Consider the following 18,731-nt stretch of genomic DNA (forward strand, 5'->3'; position numbering starts at 1 on the left):
TTGTCGCTGGGTTTTACCTTTTTGACGAGGTGACCGTGTGATGCAAAATGCTAAACCTTTATTGAAAACTGCCAATAAAGTTGTATTGTGTCCTGTTACCATTGTATTCGTCCTTATCCTTCCACTTCACATTTCAGTTGTTTTTGTTTTTCTACAAAACCAACATCTGATCAAACTATGAGTATGATAAATACCCTGTACACCTATTGTAAATGTTGGTGCTATTGTTTTTGGTTACACCTGCTCAGGTTAGATGTGCCCAAATATATGCTTGGATCTGAGGTCACCACATCTCAGATCTACACTTGTCACGTGTCCCTCAAACATACAGTACAATCGTCACGTGCCCACACAAATCTGAGAAAAGTACAACTAGCCAATAATAAAGTAAATATTCCTTGACTGTGCAGAGCGACATCATGAAATAGCTCAAATCCTCTCCAATGCTACTTGAATCTCATCCCATAATAACAGTAATATGAGAACATCTATTTATACATAGTTTTTTACTTTTATGTAGATAGCTATAGACTCTTTGTGCATTTTTCCCCTCTGATGGATGTAAAAATAAAAAATAAAAATACAATTTGAGATCTAGCATGTCATAGGTCAGTTTTACAGCTGCAGTTTAGTGTTGGATTGTTCTACACTACTTCAAAGAGCTTCAAGATCAAACATTAGAAAAACCTTCCAGTATAATCTGGACTTTTCAGTATATTAGTGACCAGTCTGTTATAGGCATAATCCACCATTACAGAGATGACTCTAGCGTATCTAAATAATGAACTTACATTAGACTGGTTTCCAAGTTATTTCTAATTAAGAAATAGCAAAGTGGAACAATGAATGAAATGTACACTACTGTAGCCAAAATCTATTTGTATAATGTGCATTGGCTACAAAAATGGAATTTGCATGCCGCAGCTCTAACCCAAGTCTATTATGGAACTGAGGCACAGCAGTTTATATTGTTATCATGGAGCAGCCACAATTATGAAAATAAGGGAATTTAACTTCTGTTGTTTCAATTCTCTGTCTTGCCTCAGTTGCCATCATAATACCATACGATTTATATAAACATGGTTTGTCTTGTCAGTTTGCTTTAATATTAATTGTAAATGTTTGGACAAGTGTATTATAGTCTATCTTGCCCATAAAGTCAAACAGTCCAATCCATACTCATAACTTCACTCATACTGTTGAGTTAAGTCAACAGACAACCAGACTTATTTCACCCACTGTGACACGCAGTTAAAGAAGGTCACTGTATAGTTGACCTAAAATGAATTGTGGACACATGATCAGGAGCACGCTTCAGTTGTGGATGCAAATAGGTTTTCGTTGAGAATGCAAAATGGAAAGGGATTAATGGTTACTGGTGGGTCGTGAGAACAGAAAAATATTTCACTTGAGTCACCTGAAGGTGAAGCGATGTAAATGAGGGATTTGTGTTTTATGTACGTTCAAACTGACCTGTGCTGGCCTAGAAACTCAGGGTACATCCTGGCCCATGCAGGCTATGCTATGAGCTAATTCTGTTACCAATAAATTTGGTAACAATGCCGTCTGTGGTGGAGTAATGGCTGGAAAAGTGTTGAAAAACTCACCCTGATTTTATTTTTCAAAATCAGAACATTTAGGTGAAGGAAACACTTGGGGGGAGGGGAGAAAAGAAAAAAAAAAAAAAAAAAAAAAAGCACATTTACACTGTAAACAGGCCAAATTGGCTCAACATTACTTGAACTGTAAAGAGAACTTGAAAACAGCTTTGACATGCTTGCTCAAGAAAAAGGCACAACTTGGCAAATGCATATCAAGAAGGAATGTACAGCAGGGGCCTACAAAGTACTCTGACCATTCTGAGTTGTGTAAAGTGTCCAGTGATACATTCATTACTGTTCAACGCAGGAGGCTGAGAATGGAAAGAGAGGGAAAAAAAAAAAAAAAAAAAAACTTATCAGAAAAATGTACAGCTCAGCGCATTGAGTGTAGGGGATGTGGAGGAAAACTTAAATCTAAAACGAGGTAGAGCTTAACCCCTAAACTCAAGCATTTGTGTACAAATAAATTAATGATGCGACAAGTCAAGAGAACCTAGAAACAAATGTAAGTCTGACACACTCTAAATGGTTGCTTGAAACTAAAATCTGACACAAAAGGTATAGTTGGCAAAGTTATTGATTTGCCATTTTTGGCCTCACAATAAATGCAGTCAAACTGAAATGCAACTTTAAAAAACAAAACAGTACATGTAACTAAAACCTGGAATAAAGTGCAGGCATGAGAACATTAAGCCTATTACAGCCATCAAAGCTCTGCCAACTAAATGTGACTCTGCAGATGTACAAGAATAGAACATGGGCATAAAACAAAACAAAACCCACTTTTGTAAACTGATAGAAATGCAAAATATACTGTACAACAAGTTATCACTAACAGGGCCTTCATATGCTAATGGTGCAGGAAAACAGCAACATCATGTACAGTTCAGAAGAGGCACTTAGCAAAAGTTTACTACTATATTTTAGCACCAATTACCAATGAACATGAAATCCTAATTTTTTAACTGATGACGGACCTGTTGTACCATTTTTAGTAGACAACACAATAGAATAATCAGTCTGTCTGCTCATAAGAAGACAAGCTAAAGGCATTAACCACTACAAAAATGTACAATGTCATAAAACCTGTGGCACACAATAGGAGGGAAAGTAGTCAGACACATATGGTTAAGCTACAGTTTCTCAACACTGAAACATGGTGTCCTAAAAGTCATGCCCTGAAACATTTCCTATTAAAGTCAAAATCCTTCAAAAGTAATGAGAACAGACAGTCTGAATTAAAGCAGTTTCAAGTAAGTTATACATTCAAACTTCTGAATAGAACACGCGCAAAGAAAGAAAGAAAAAAATAAAAAATACCCGCATACATATTTGTAAAAATAAAAACACAACTACAGTAGTTATATCAAGGTAAACTAAAAATAACACTTGAAAAATCATCCAGGGGGATGGGGGGGCCAGAGCTGCAGTGAATGTAAATTGAAAAAAGAAAAGAAAATAAAAACATCTAAGCAGAGTTCTACAAGGTTTTCTCCGAAAGTTGATTGTACCTTATTCGAAAGGGAGACATTCAAAAAGTGGATTTATTGACTGCTGATTAAATGCCTAGTTAACTGCAATTTTACCCTCCTCCATGAAATGTGGGAACTGTGATTTTGGCACACTGTCAGAACCGTTCTTCTCAATTTCAGCCATGGTGGCAGGCAGACCCGAGTGGGACCCATCTATCTTCATGAGGCCTCCAGTGGATCCGATCAGAGGCCCACTGGCAGGGCTCCCAGGGAGTGGGATGCCGCCACCTTGGATGACAGAAATTTCATTGGTCTTCATAGTCAAGCCTCCAGTGAAGGCAGCCGCATACTGGTTCCACAGAGATGGGTCAAAGTTCATCGGTGGAGACGTGAGTTCTTTGGGAGCCTGGATAATTTCTGGCAACATCTTAGCCTCAGAGCTCATCGCCATCAGCGCCATGGGATTATCCAGAGACAGACGCTGGCCACGCCGAGATGAGTTGTTCCACATGTGAGTGCCAATATGCACCTAAAAACATAACGCATAGAGGTAATTACCACTCATTGAATCCTTGATATTAATATTAATTTAAACTTTCAACAATTCCAACAACTCCAACAACTTACTTTTAAATTTCCCTTGGTGGTAAAAGCTCTGCCACAGATGTTGCAAGCGAATGGCTTCTCCCCTGTATGAGTGCGCTCGTGGATCTGCAAAGCGCTGGCAGATGAGAAGTTCTTCCCGCAGACATTACACATGTGCTGCTTGGTTGATCGGCGCGCTGCAGTGGACACCGAGGAGGGCATGGTTGTTCCCTGAGGCATATGGGAGCTGAACAGACCGTGAGGGCCTAAAGGATTTTCAGGAGGAATCTTCATCTCTAGACTGGCCAGACTGGATGGTATCCTCATGAAAGGCATGTTGCTAGGTACTGTTGAGAAAAGGTGAACTGATTAGCTCTAAACATTCAACTTGACAACCTCTAAAATGAACGTAAAGTGAGAAACTCACCATAGTCTCCATTTGAGAATGATATGCCAGGTTCTTCTTTGATCGCCTTAGGGGTGAAGCTGCTGGAAGCAGTGAGATCAAGAGCTCCACCTGACTCGTTGCCATCTTGAGCTGCACCATCAGACTCTGCTTTTGAGCCACTATGTGAAAACTCATCAATAGCAGCTTCGGGAGACTTGGTACTAATGTTGTTTACTGGTGATGAGTGAAATGACATGGCCGAGTCAGAAATGGCAGGACTACGGCCATTCTGATATTCCTGCTCTCTAGGAGCTGATGGGGATTCCTTGGACGTTCCCTCACCCTCCGAAGTGGTGCTGCTCTGTCGTTTCAATGCAAGAGATGCGGTCAGATTCTTCAAAACATCCAGGCTTGAAAACACAGCGGGCACAGTTTGCAGTTGTTCCTCAGAGGCAGATGGGAGGGAATCAGGGTTGTCATTCGGCTTCTCAGGGTTCAACTCTGGCTCATGATCCTCCATGCTTGCTTCAAAACTACTATTATCCAAAGCCTTCTCTTCTGCTAGAGATGATTCGACTGCTTCAGCTGCTTCAAAGTGGTTTTCTGGCATTGGGGTGTTTGGGATCTGCCCACCCATATGCATTCGTATGTGCTGCTGCAGCACCACAGCATTGGTAAACTTCTTCTGGCAGATCGGGCATGAGTGCTGCATTTTAAGAGGCGTGTTAGCTCTGTGCACGCCATAATGGGCCTTCAGATTACCCTTTGTGGAGAAGGCACGTCCACAGATTTTGCACTTGTAGGGCCTCTCGCCGGTGTGTGTGCGGTAATGCATTTTGAGTGAGCTCTGACAACTAAGCACCCTGTGGCAGATCACACACTCGTTGGGGTCGTTGGTCCGCTTCTCCAGGCCATCCACCATCTGCTGAAGTTTTGCTGTTCCAGAGCTTGGTTCTCCTAGGATAGCATTACCATTCATATGTTGTAGCCCTCCAAGCAGTTCTTTGGCATCCTTCTGATTCGTGTCCAGTCCCGTCTCTTGGCCAAACACACTAGCAGAAACAGTCGGAGACCCATCGCTTGCTGATGGGGAGGGTCTCTGGGAAAATGGGTCCCCTCCAAAGCCATCAAATGTTGGCTTGAATCCTGGTATGGGTGACGGGTGGAACCCAGCAGCGGGATGACCCACCAATGGCTTAATCTCAGTCAGGTTTGACTCATCCATGGGCACAGACATTCCAAAAGGAATTCCACTAGTAGTGGGAATATTGTCAAGGTGCTCTGGCACAGGATGCGGGTTCATGCTGATGTTGGGATACTTGTCTTTGTGGCGCTGGAAATGCACTTTAAGGTTTCCTTTGGTTGTGAAGCGGTTTCCGCAGATGTTACACTTGAAAGGCCGCTCACCAGTGTGAGAACGAAGGTGAATCTGGAGAGCACTATCATTGCCAAAGGTTTTTCCACAGTATTTACACTTGTGTTTGTACAACAAGTCACCATTTTTTGATTCTGGTGGGAGGTTCAGCATCTTTGTCTTTACTTTTTTGGAAGACTCAATTCCTGCTTGCACTCCATTGAAGGTGCTGGGGAAACCCATGACACTTTGTGCATGGGGCAGCTGTGGTGGTAAGCAACCGGCCCGATCTGGAACCCCCTTCAAAATGTCTGTTTTAGAACTCACGGAGCCCAGTCCTCCAGGTAGAGCAGTAGGGATGCAATTGGGCAAAGGTAGTTTACCTTGCTTTACCGTGTCCAGAGAAAGGCTCTGACTGCCGGTCCTTTTTCCTATGAGAGCCGCTGCAGCAGACAGCTGTTGAGAGAGATGTGCACCAAGGGCTTTCAGAGGGTCTATCGCTGCCCCTAATGATGGCTGGAGACCCTGTGGAGTCATCATGGATACTTGGATTCTGATTTGCTCCGTGAGCTGAATTTGCTGTAGCTGCTGCTGCTGCAGGCACACCAACTGCTCCAAGATCATTGGTATAACCTGGAGAGCATCCTGCGGGGAGGTTGCAGATCCACTGTTTGAAGGATGCTGGGAGACGGCCACTTTAGTGTCAGCAATGCTTTCCAGAGTGACATTTGAATCTTGCAATTTGGGTGAGGGGTGGAAAGGCATCTCAGGACTAGCAGATATCTCAGACGGATCTGGTTGTCCCGAGTCGTCTGCATTCATGCTGGAGTCTTCTTCTGTTCTTTCCAGGTGGTCTGTATTAATATTTGAGAGGGAATGGTTGCTGGACTGGCCATCATCATGGTCGCTGGTAAGGCCTTCAGGAGAGCCTTGAGAGTATTCCTCGGGCGCCTCATTACCATCTCCATCTTTCATGATGACCACTTGCTGACTTTTAGTGCAATTCCTCTCGTGCTCAACAAATTCGGCTTCATCAAAGAACTCAGCACAACACTTGGTGCAGACCCTGGTCTCATCTGTCCTGAACCTCTTTGCTTCATTTCCAACTGCCCCAGCTTGATCATCTCGAAGAATCCCTAAAAACAAGAAGGCACAAGATTTTAACTAATGCTTTGCATACGGGTTGTTATGATGTTTGGTCCAAAAACAAAATTAACAATTATTAAAAATGAAATCAGAAAGCACTTAGTAATACACAAAACGGAAATATTTTTTTGGTCATTTCCTTGTATGATATTTTTAAAGACATTCAATTTTCCAGACCACATAGTCTGATACAATATTCACTGTACTTGACCGGTAAGGACTTTGAATTTGGCTCCTGGCCACAGTACCAGCAGAGGGCAATCCTCTACCTTTGACATTGCCCAGAACAATGTCAAGGAAGACAAAGAACCATCAGGCACAGGGTTACTGTGCTTTTGAAAGAAGCCAACCAACTGGTAGCTAAAAATCAGATCCATTTCTAATACCAAGTGTGGGGGAAGGAACGGTGACCAATCCCAAACTAAAGAAAGTCTAGCGACAGCAAATTCTTTACGACAGTAAACTTTTACATCAAGACAAAAGAATTCAGAAAGTACAGGACGGTATATACTATGCAAACAAGGCCCATACAGGGGGGTAATCTAATGTTGATTACCATCAGGCTTTTTCACAGCCTGTGAAAGCCTGGAAAGTGCATTTTAAATGTGCCTGCTAACCAAGAAGCCATTTCACAACTGGGTGTATTGTTAAATGCTAATGCCCCCAGAGAAAGGGGCAGACCACCTGTTTGCATTAGCCCAAGGAAACTGTTGGGAGTCGGTAATTGCTCACCAGGAGGCATTGGAGCCTGAAAAGTTGCAAACTGCACATTATATTCTGATCCATAAACAACCAGTGAAACAACCACTCTGCTTTTAACTCTGACCGACACAGAAGCACACATAGTGTAATTTATGCACTTTTCTGAATATTCAACTGAAATGACCGCATGTTCCATTATGAAGTAAATATGAGGTAACGCTGTAGTTTTACCACTTGACGGCGCCTGACCTGCATGTAAACCACCTTTAGTGAGGTACATGACACGAGGTCAGACTAATCATTAAATTCATCGGCTCCTGTGGCACCTTTTAATACAAGTGCATAATGTAAAGGGCAGCTAAAAATTAAAAACAGACTTCTGCAATCATAACAGTTAAAAAAAAAGAAAAGAAAAATTAGTGAGGCGCTGGGAGCTCGCATATGGCAACACCAAAACGCACCCCCACCCAGTCCTTCCACACACACACCAACAAAAAAAAAAAAAAAAAGACCCCTGCTCCATCCCCCCACCTCCTCTTCCACATATGTACGAAAGGAAACAGTCATGCATTAAACTGGGGGATTTATTGCCTTTAGGTCAGCTTACACAAGAGTCACATTTCATACAGTTTTTGTGGCACCTTTGTTTCCAAAGTCCCGTTTGTGGCGCACACTGGGCCAACAAATGCCACATGTTAGTATTACACATTTTCATAAATATTTCTATCCATAGTTACATTAGATATTACCGCAATCGAAAGCGAAAAATTAAATCATTATAGCAACACAGAAAAAAAAAAAAAAAAAAAACAGCAACTGGACCAATACTAGTGAAATCCAGTTAAATAATATGAAGTAGCCTGCGCACGACTATTTAACCACCTAGTAAAAAGAGTTGCACTGTGATGAACTACACTGAAATAGAGGAATCTTTGCCAGGTAACTTCTTAATGAGTCACCGTGTGTAGTTTGTCCGAAAACAAAAAAAAAAGGTACTTTAAACATTAAACTGCCCAGTTCGCAGAAGTTCCAGATGAAACACTGGCCTGACTCGCTACACCGACTTTTACGCTTGGTGTTTAAAAGCTAACCTTTGCCGAGCACCTGTATTCTGGGTAAAAGTGTGTGTAGCTTCCAGCCCCCGGACCGTGGCTAACTTTCAGTCCCAGTGGGCAACAGGTCAGAGTGCGCAACGAACAATGTGGAAGCCGCTCCAAAAACTTTCGAGGTGAAATTCCGCCGGGACTTTACACGATAAAGCACCTTCTCCAGTCGTTTGTGCGTAAACTTACCGTTTTCTACCGAACCGGGCTCGTCGGAGTTGATGTGCTGCGGTTTGCTTTGCTTGCGCCTCGACATGGTGCAACCATCAGGAGCAAAGAGTTCCCAACTAATTTTCCTCCGCTTCTTCAACAAATCCTTCGCCTCGGAAAATTAGCCCCTCGAGTAGAAATGCGCATGTCAACGTAATTATTATTATCAATAATGCATTGCGATTTATCACGGTCCCCCTGACAGCTGATTGGCTCCAGTCCAAAGGCTCACACATTATTCAAATGCGCTCCCTATTGATGAGCGCGGCTCCCGGAGGGGGGCGGGAGGAGCCACGCTAGTGGACTGCAAGCATGGAGGCTGGCTCAATAACATCCAAGCTCATCTCCCTTTTCCTTGTTCATGTCACCGAAAGCTCAGCCGAGCATTCAAATGTGGAGCCCGAAATGCCAGGAAATTTTAATTCTTGCATACGTTGTAACATTTGATTTTATCTATGTATTTTTCTGTGGTGCCTCATTATACACATCACTTTCCAGGAAACTTGTGTGATTTTATTGTTTTCCCACAGCATCACTACGCAGTCATGTATTTCTCATAGCCCAGTAGGCAAATTGAGCGTTGTGTGTGAAGCAATATTCACTTTGTTTGTGATGTAATAATTTAGCTGCCTGCACACACACACATATGTGTGTGTGTGTGAGGTGGTAGAAGTACACATACTCAATACTTAAGTAAAAGTGCATGTACTTACCTGCAAAAAAAAAAAAAAAAAATCAAGTCCCACTTCAAATATTGAGTTGGAGATGCTCCGGAATTTACTCAAAGTACAAAAGTACTTCAGTAGGACCACAAAGTATTGTGGTTTGACGAATGTCTAGATGGGCTGTCGAATAAAGGTAGTAGGGCCAAAAGTAAAATATAACCCCCGGAACTGTACTGAAGTAAAAGTAACATAGAATGAATTTCTAGATTTTTGGGGATATAGAGGGCACATACACAATGACAATATTGACGACTGTCCTCACTATATCTAAATGTCCTCACTTCAGAGGTGGAACATTGAAACCTGTCCTTTCTTTGCTCAAACCTGTCCCCTCCGCTCAAACTGGTCCTTACTGCCCCCCACCCCCACCCCTCCTACTCCTCACACAACTTACACAGAGCAGTATTTACTATGTACAAAAGACATTTCAGCAACTGCATAATAACATGAAATGAATATGGCACCAGATACTGTATGTTTAAATAGATAAGCAAACAAAAGTTTTTATTTTGTGCGGCTGCTCCTGTGACTTAAGGTTTTGCATTTTCTCAGCCTGTGAATGTATAAGCAATTGCAAAATCTAATAATCTAAACTGAACAATTCGGGTGAATCCACATGAATTGGGCAGTTTTCATTTGAGAGTGATGGCAACTAATGATTAATACGGCTGAATGGGCCATTTTGTGATTCCTATGTGCAACATGATTTGCAAACATCCCCCTAACGAACGTCTAAAAAAAGTTCAGTCAAAAGTTGTTTTGCGCTGAAAAAAGATGCCTCTTTTTCACATAACCCTGCAGTCTGTGAACATGGCTGGTGTACGAAAAAACCTTCCAGGAAGTACACTGAACGTTTACACAAGGGGAAAACCTTCACAGTGTTGCACAGTGACCACCTCCTGCATGTTTACACTCAACTGTATAATCAAAACAGTGGTTTAGACAGGTGCAACGGAATGACTGAATGAGTTATTAGCCAATCAATAATCCAACATTCTATCTCCTGATAACAGGAAAATCATGCACTCATATGCACTGAATACTGCGAGTAAACATAGGGTTGATGTTGTACTTCACTGTGGCTCAACTTATGACGGTTTAATGGTTTAAAATTTGCCTAAGATGAAAATCGGAAGTACATTTGTAGTTATGCAGGACATATAACATGATTAATACCTTAATACCTTTCATATTCTCTTTATGATCTGAAGACAGAAATGTGTTTTGGGAATCTGACATAACAAGAACAAGCTGTTGACAAATGCAGGTGTGGAGACACCGAGGGGTCACTTGGAATCACTGAAGTGTGTACAAAATCTGTTTTGCATATGCAATTATTATATGTTGTACATGGAAGAAGAGGTGACAGACTCCTACTGGAAAAAAGAGGCATTGTGCATAACGCTAAATTCTAGAGGAGCAAACTGTAAATGGCAACAAAATACACACAGTGAAAGCTTCATAGTCTTTTTGGTGCCACAGCTGGTATAATAAAGTGCTTCGTAAAAGACTGAGGGGTTTTGTTACGGAAAATCAGACCAAAGAGCAAATAAAACCCGTGAACACAACATAAGAAGGCTTCTGAATGATGAGTTGATGGACAAACAGATATATTTATTAATCACGTCACTGTTTAAGTCGTGTATTAAGTAAAAAAAGAATATTGGCTCCGTCCATCTGCCCTGACTTGAGAGTTTGATTATTTTCTTGTTGTCTGCTAAGAGCAAGCAAATTGCAAGACAATCAGCCGAATACAAAGCAAAGCAAGTCCTATGTTGGCTGACAATGAAAATTCTCGCTGCCTGCAAAGTTAGTTTCACGCCCCTCATTTCAGCAAGCCGCAGCTGCGAGTGTAAACTGTAGCATGTCAGTCGAAGTAACCACGATATATATACATCATCTTGGCCTTTACACCATTCATTCACCGGTGTTATATAATGCTGCAGCTGATAGGTGCCAGACAAAGACAAGCCAATATATTCAGATAAACAAATGCTCTTTAAGGGCCAGGCTGAAGGTGAAAAAAAAAAGAGGGGAGTGCTGTCTAGACGCTTTATTGCCCCCAATAAGAACCTATGCTTAAATACCTCTGTTTTTTTCTGCGTTCAGTCTTAACAACTCAAACTGTGTGCAGTCGTAAAAGGGAAGCTGTGGGAACCAGAGGGACATCTCACCTATCTCTACTGAAAATTCAATGATGGCCGCATTGCAATAACGCTGAAATAATATGGATTAAAAAAAAAAGTTTTCATTTCCACACCCACATGCGTGCACGTGCGCGCGCACACACACACACACACACACACACAAACTCTAGGGAGAAAATAGTTACTGCAAAGCAACATAAAATATACAGACACGTGGATCCTTGGCCTTTCTCTTTTTTAAATCTATTGCAAACGGCTGAGGTCCATTGGGATTATTTTTGTGCTGCTGTGTCATTTTAAAGTGAAGAGAAACAACTGTCGAAGTGCGATGTTGCAGCGAGAACAGAAAGCAAACATGGTGCTGCGTCCTTGACAGTAGTGGATCCGTGGTCAGTCGTGAAAGGCCAACGGCCTCAGGACACACATTATTCACAGAGGATTTTCTCTACCCAAACCTTTTATTTTCTTTTCCGAATCCCTCCGGAGTTTGCACGAGACAATGCTCAGAAGAGGGGAGACGTTAAGCTTTTCACATGTGTCATTTGCTGAGCTTTACGATGACCTTGCAGCGGACAAACACTTGCTAAGGAATTCTCAACTGGACATGTGTTTTTTTTTTTAGGACTCAGTAAAAGATGAAAGGCAACGTGGGAAAGATGAGCTGTTTCACATCAGTGTGATGACGACTGCGATTGCCATCAAAACATGATAAGTGTCTGCTTTAGTCTTCCACATGTTTGTTTGAGAACATGCTCAGGTAGTTAAAATTGGATGAGGGCTGTGTGCGAAATCCTGAGCAAAACTAAACAACTTAAAGTCTCTTTCCTTTACTTCATTCGGATGTTTGAACTTCACGGTGTAGCTGCACGATCACAAGTTGCCAGTCATGGTCCAACAGGACCTGCAACCTACCAGACAACCGGGGTGTGGAAACCTAGAACCTGCACCCTCACTGAAAACTGAAAACCTTTGCTCATTCTGAATATGACTTTAACAAGCGTTTCTCAAAAGCAATTGGTACACGGGCAAGAAAAGAATGGACAAAACCTTGCAATGCTATAAAAAAATACCTAGTGTAACATCTCACATTTAATGAGGTTAATTGGAAACATGTCAGTATCATGATTGGGTATAAAAGGAGAATGCAGAGAGGCATTCAAAGCAAACATGAGGTGTGGTAATCACTGGGAAAAAATCTTAACAATACCATTTCTCACCGCCAAACCGCAAAGAATTTGGGGACTTCAAGTGGAAATCACTGCACAGGCTCAGGAACATGTCTGAAATCCGTTGTATTGCAATAAAAGTATTGCAGTTTGTCGCTGCATCTACACATGTAAGTTAAAACTCCACCACGCAAAGAAACAACCATGTATAAACAAAATCCTTAAACACTGCCGCCTTCTTTGAGCTGATTAAAAACGGACTGAGGTGGAGTGAAAAAGTGCCCCGTGGTCTGACGAGTCAAAATATAATATTCTATTTTGAAATTATGGAAGCTGTGTCCTCCATGCAGAATCAAAGAGGGACTAACGTACACAGCACGGTTAACCTCTGTATCTGTAAAGGCTTCATTAATGCTGAATGATATATACAGGTTTTGGTATATGCATCCAAACCACATTCTGCATCTATTACAACAACACGGCTCGGCATTAAAAGAGTCCAGGTGTTAAACTAACACTTGAAAACATTTGATGCATCATAAAATGTATAATTTTTTTCGAAATTAAAGTGAATTTTCTTCTCAGTGACCTAATGCTTATGGAGGGTTGCTAAATGACCCTGTTCCAACTTTTTTGAGATGTGTTGCTGGAATCAAATTTAAAATAGACAGATAACAATAATAATAATAATAAAAATGCTTTGTAAATTATTTCAATATCTATAGTCCCAACACTTATATATATATATATATATATACATACAGTTATACACACGTACTAGTTTAATGCATGTTCTGTTATTCAAAGCAAAGTCTTCTAACATTTCTGAAATACTGTCTGAATCCTTGTGCAAGAATATACTTAGGTTAAAGTAGTTTATGATCAACTAATTGTGCAAAAGGTACTTGAAAAGGCTTTAAGAAGTTAAAATGTCTTTCAACACTTGTGCTGACATTTACCTGTAATCCTGAGCTTCTTGTATTGAATCGCACACTTTAAGTGTAAGATTGCAAATAATTAACTTCCTACTGGAAAGTGAGAGAGAGAGAGAGAGAGAGAGAGAGAGAGAGAGAGAGAGAGAGAGAGAGGCATTATTAAACCTGAAAACTCAGCCAGTTGTTCTCCCGAGCAATGGGACACCACAAATAGTCTTTTAATGGTTGACCAGTTTTTGCTCAATGACATCCGGATTTCTAGTGATTGTGTTTTATTATTTGAGCGTCTGTTGATTTTCTTCAGGTGGCCCTTCCAACATTTCCTCCCATGTAGTCATAAATAACACCATTAAACTCACACAAAGGTAAAACGGAAAAGTGCTTCTTGTTTTTTTTTTCATGTGAGACTTAATCCCCAAAGAAAGGGTACGTAATGCTTAGGACAGGCGAGCACAAATGAAAACAGTGCCAGTGACCTTTTGTTGTTACCATCTAGCTCCTGTAATTCCCCCCCCCCCCCCCATTCATATTAGTCACATTACAACATAAGCTTTGCTGGTGTGAAATCAATGCACCTCTCCTCGATGAGAACACTGTTGACAGAATATACATTTCCCCAGCGACGCTTTGTTTTTAGCAATTGCACAATCATCTAAATGTGGGATTATCTGGCAAATGCAAGTATGGACACTCGCGGCAATTACTATAGTGTCGGACTGTTATTGATCAGCGGGCAGCCTTTCAAATGTGCTTCTTTTCACGAACACATGTATTTAGTTCTTTTGTTCGGTAGCATCAACCTAGAATAAAGAGTGAGGGCACTGAGGTGAAAGGTATTTGGATGCTGCGCCAATATTGTTTTTCCCCACTGAATGTTGCTCTTTTGAAAAACCATTTGAGTCATACTGCATCATATGCCACACAGCACACACCGCATCGGAAAGTATTTCAACCACTTTACTTTGTTCACTCTTTACTGAGTTGCGAATATTATTTGAAAAAGAAATTGCAGTTTTTTTTTAATTGAATGCATATTTTTGATTTTGTTTTTTTTGCAAAATGTATTAAACAACCATAACTTAAAAAAAAAAAAAAATCTGTCCTTCTTGTTTAATGTTGCAGTTAAAATCTGGCTAAATCAAATTTACCAGTAAGCCATTTATGTTTTATGGGTGGAACTGGAAATGTTTATAACACCTGGGTAAAACAGGAAGTATAAATGACTTTAAACTACATCTGTGTCTTGAGAGATAACAACATGACTGCTGCTTATTTGTCTCACACCGTTGACTGAAAAGGTTGGGGGTTGGGGCCAGAGGAAATTATGTGCCACTGCATTCCACAAACAACTTCTGCTTTGGTCAAGACTTCCTATGATTTGGTTTTAGATAATGTTTCTGATCCGGTTTACGGTCGCTGCTGCTAATCTGATATAATATGGAGCAATTTTCTCACTGGTGCCAATGTGACAAAGGAAACCAGTACGTCTTGATTTATAATGAAGTTTAATATCCAGCTCAGCCCGTAGTGCATAATCTGTGTGAGTGTGTGTCTCTGTTGCAGGGGCTGCTAGCGGGTGAGGGGAGAGATCAGTGGCCCACACATGGCTGTAATTTAATGGAGAATTGCCCAGTGGTTCCTGTGCAGAGGTAAACATAGCAATAGTCGGGCTATTGTGATTGCATGACTATGACAAGTGCCTCCATCAATAAACAATAGAGTGTTGGGTGGGTAATGGGGGGTGGGGGCTACCGTATAAAGTGAACCCCACTGTGTCCACTTCTCACTCTCACTTCTAATCAGTGAAGAAGCAGATGATGAGTCTGTATAACAAGTCTGGGGAGCTGAAGTCACACATTAGAAAGAAGGTACAGTGAATGAATCACTGCTAGCGATGTTTAAAGGTGAGGAGACCCCCAACTCCATCAATAATTATACACATTTCTATATGAAACTGTAGTGTTGAGGATAACGAAGTCAAACCTGAGGTATTTGAGGTACAATAAACAAAGAGATAGAGAGAGCTTGGCAGTCACCACCAAGCTGTGAGACAACAGGGGGCCAATCCTTCTAATCTGAGATGCAATCTGGGCCAGGGTCATAAACATTTACAGGGTGGGAAGTGCTGAGCAGAGGGGCTGCAGGATATCAGCCTTCTTCTCTAATTAGCTTATGACAATGCACATCTTATACAACAGTTCATGAACAAATGCCATTTGGCTGATTTGCACGTGCGAAAACAGCAACTCAAAGCAATAAGATGAAGTCAAATCTTTTAGACTTTTAGTTTCATCAAACAGTAGAGAAATGAAACATCGGAAAACATGAACTCAAAACTTGGATTCTGGCAAACATTTCCAACAGAGAAAAAAAGCTTTAGATTTCAGTGACTTAAATTTTTAAAATAAACTATATGTTGTTTTATGAAGCAGTGGACAGGACACACTGATGGATTAATGTTTGTGGAGAGTGTAGCCAGGTGGCAAAGTGACTGGAGTAAAATATGGTGCCGATGAAACATTGATGACTGTAACACACCCATGTTAACATGATCTCCTGCTGATACACACACACACACACACACCTTCTGTATGTACACTAAAGCAGTTATTAGAACACTGACCGATCAAATTCAGCTAATATGTATTTACACAGAAAATAAGAAAGAAAGGCAGAAAATTGCAGACAGTGTTGATGAAGGACTTTTTGCTCCCGTTTAACGTCTCTGTCACTATAAAAAGGATGTATTACAAAGTACAACTACAATGATGATTGAAACTATTTAATACAATTTTAAAGGGGTAATTCAGCACAAGAAAAAAGCTCAGAGGTGCCGTTGGATAATGAAGTCGGGGAAAACTTCCTTGAATACAAAGAGAAACACGGAGCATAATAAAGCCCTTGACAATGAATGTGGTCGTTCTTCTGCGGTTCAAGGGCCATAAGACGCCTGGTGGGTTTTCGGGCTCTTCGATGGAAGTTTACAGCAGCCATTGACAAAGACGGCCGCGGACCTCAGAGGCTTTGACTGGGTTGTGTGACCGCTGAAAGCAACTCCTAATTCCCCACAAGCCTCTGCCTACTGTATTCAACAGTTGTATTTTCTGTAACATGGGTAAAATATAATAGTGTTCTTGATAGTGGGTTTGCTGGAAATCATACTTGTTGCGTCTGTTTCTTGTTTCTGTAACGTTGAATTTTCTTTTAATAATAACAGACAAGTTTCAAGTACTGTTTGTTCTTCATGTCAGTAAAGTTGAAATAAGCAGAATTCCAACTACCATGAGTGCTTTGCAGGGAACATAGATAAGAGTGTATTATGGTTGTTATGGCGACCATAGAAATGGCTTCTGTGCCGAACAATGGTCAGATGGGCAACCCCCCCTTCGCACCCACACCTGCTGCCTCCACATTCAGACTTACGGGATGTTCTGCCGATTATTTTCTGTCCTTCTTCCCCCCTTGTCAAAAGTGACAGGGCTGAGAGAATAAGAATGAAATTAGGAATTCCGCCAACATCTGTCCAGGAGCTGTGATGCGGAAAGCTGTGGTAGCCATACTTTTGATAGGAAGTGGGAGAAAAGTAAAAAGAGATATACGACGAGGGCCTGGGGGGTGAGTTAGAAAAAAGTGTGTGACAAAAGGTGCAGGGTTTACAATGGCACACACAATTCCACAGGAAGAGCCAGAAACTTCCAGCTGGATGGGCTGTAAATAATAACTGTGCATAGCAACCAGGAAAGTATGCAGAATATGTGTGTTTCCAGGACTTTCTGGGGCTTTATTCTGCATTTTTAGTTTTTTTGTTTGCTTTTTATTGCTGCAGGAAGTTACAGGTGAATAAACAGAGGAAAATGCAAAAAAAAAAAAGAAAAAAAAAAGCCAAGAGATTGCAAAGAGTAATATCAACGGGAGTAAAGCTTGAGTTTGATCACTATGAAGTTATGTTGGTGTTTATGAGTCTGTTCAGTTGTCAGAAATACCATAACACACATGGTGAAGCAGTCTGATATTTTTTTTCCCCCATATGTCACTCACTGTAAATTCAAGGGATGTACGAAAATGAGGGGGTGTGTGTGTGAGAGAAAGAAAGAGGGTGGGTTCCTTTATGGGAGGCTCAACTGTAAATCAAGCTGGACAAAAAGGAATAAACCCTATAGTGCTTCTATGCTCTGATTCCTCATAGACGGCAGCCACAGTAGAATTGGACTGAAGCCACCTGCCTATCTGCAAAGCCACCGTGCACACTGAATGGAAGAGGGCAGTGTCTCCATCCTACATGACGGAAGACAGATTTGTCCTGTGCCTAATGCATTCACCGATTAAAAAGAAAAAGAAAAAGTTTTGACAGCAGTTTGGCCCAGCGTCACCTCCAAAAACCAAAAAAAAAAAAAGGAGATCTCAAAAAGGACAGAGGTCACACTGACCAAACAAGCACTGGACGCACAAAGCAACTCTTTGTGACCAAGTGTCCTAACTTGTATTACTTGTTTGAATTTCCGTGCTGTATGTCAAGTCCTCTTTGGATCAATAACGTCCGTCCGCTCAGGTATGCGTCCACTTAGCTCGGCACTCACACAAAGACAGAGTTAGTCGCTGAGCTTTTCTAGTACACAGTGACCACTGATGCATTTACAGGCAAGAAAGAAAAAAAGACTTCTGTCCCAGGAGGACATCCAAGCCCCCACATCCATATTGATTAAACAAATTTGCCACAAATCATTTTACAAATGCCCGGCGGGGGGCTATAGAGGTCGGTGGAAATACCCCATTCATGCCCTGGCCTCCCCCGCGGGGCTGAAGCCTCGACTCTTGGCTCGTTTAAGCGTGCTGACAGCCTCTGATCTCCTCGGTCATCTGCAGGGTGGGCTGGCAAGGGCTGGGCGGGCTTTGTCTTCGAAACTTTAGTAGCCAACAGTAAAACTGTGACAATACAAAACAAAAACTAAATGTAAGGTTGAAGAAGCCCCCCTTGTAATTCTGGTTCCAGCTCATCTGCAAGACGCACAAATTAGCTGTGAAGGCGACTACACTGGAAATGTTTAGCATCAACGTTTTAGTACGTCTTTCATAAAACGTCACAATAATAAAATCAGAGTTTTCTCTGCAATACGTCAGTAGATTCATGTTGTGATGTTGAGCTCTCCCTGTCACTCACACAACTACGGGTGAGCATGAGCTCCACCTCACAACGCGG

General features: G+C 41.5%; 1 protein-coding gene across 3 annotated transcripts in view; it reads right to left on the minus strand.

Annotated features, from left to right (window-relative positions):
- Positions 1-1,594: 1,594 nt before the first annotated feature.
- Positions 1,595-18,731, minus strand: part of sall4 (spalt-like transcription factor 4) — a 34,232-nt gene continuing 17,095 nt past the window's right edge. For 2 of the 3 annotated variants that reach the window (XM_067527082.1, XM_067527081.1), the window contains exons 3-5: positions 4,086-6,536; positions 3,701-4,005; positions 1,595-3,602 (exon numbers count right to left, since the gene is read on the minus strand). In XM_067527082.1, coding sequence (XP_067383183.1) covers positions 3,168-3,602; positions 3,701-4,005; positions 4,086-6,536 — 3,191 coding nt within the window. In that variant the 3' untranslated portion in view covers positions 1,595-3,167. Of the gene's footprint in view, positions 3,603-3,700; positions 4,006-4,085; positions 6,537-8,540; positions 9,152-18,731 lie in introns of those variants that run through there. The other variant, XM_067527080.1, reaches the window with a different exon arrangement.

This window comes from Channa argus, chromosome 13 (assembly GCF_033026475.1).
Source record: "Channa argus isolate prfri chromosome 13, Channa argus male v1.0, whole genome shotgun sequence".
NCBI lineage: Eukaryota > Metazoa > Chordata > Actinopteri > Anabantiformes > Channidae > Channa > Channa argus.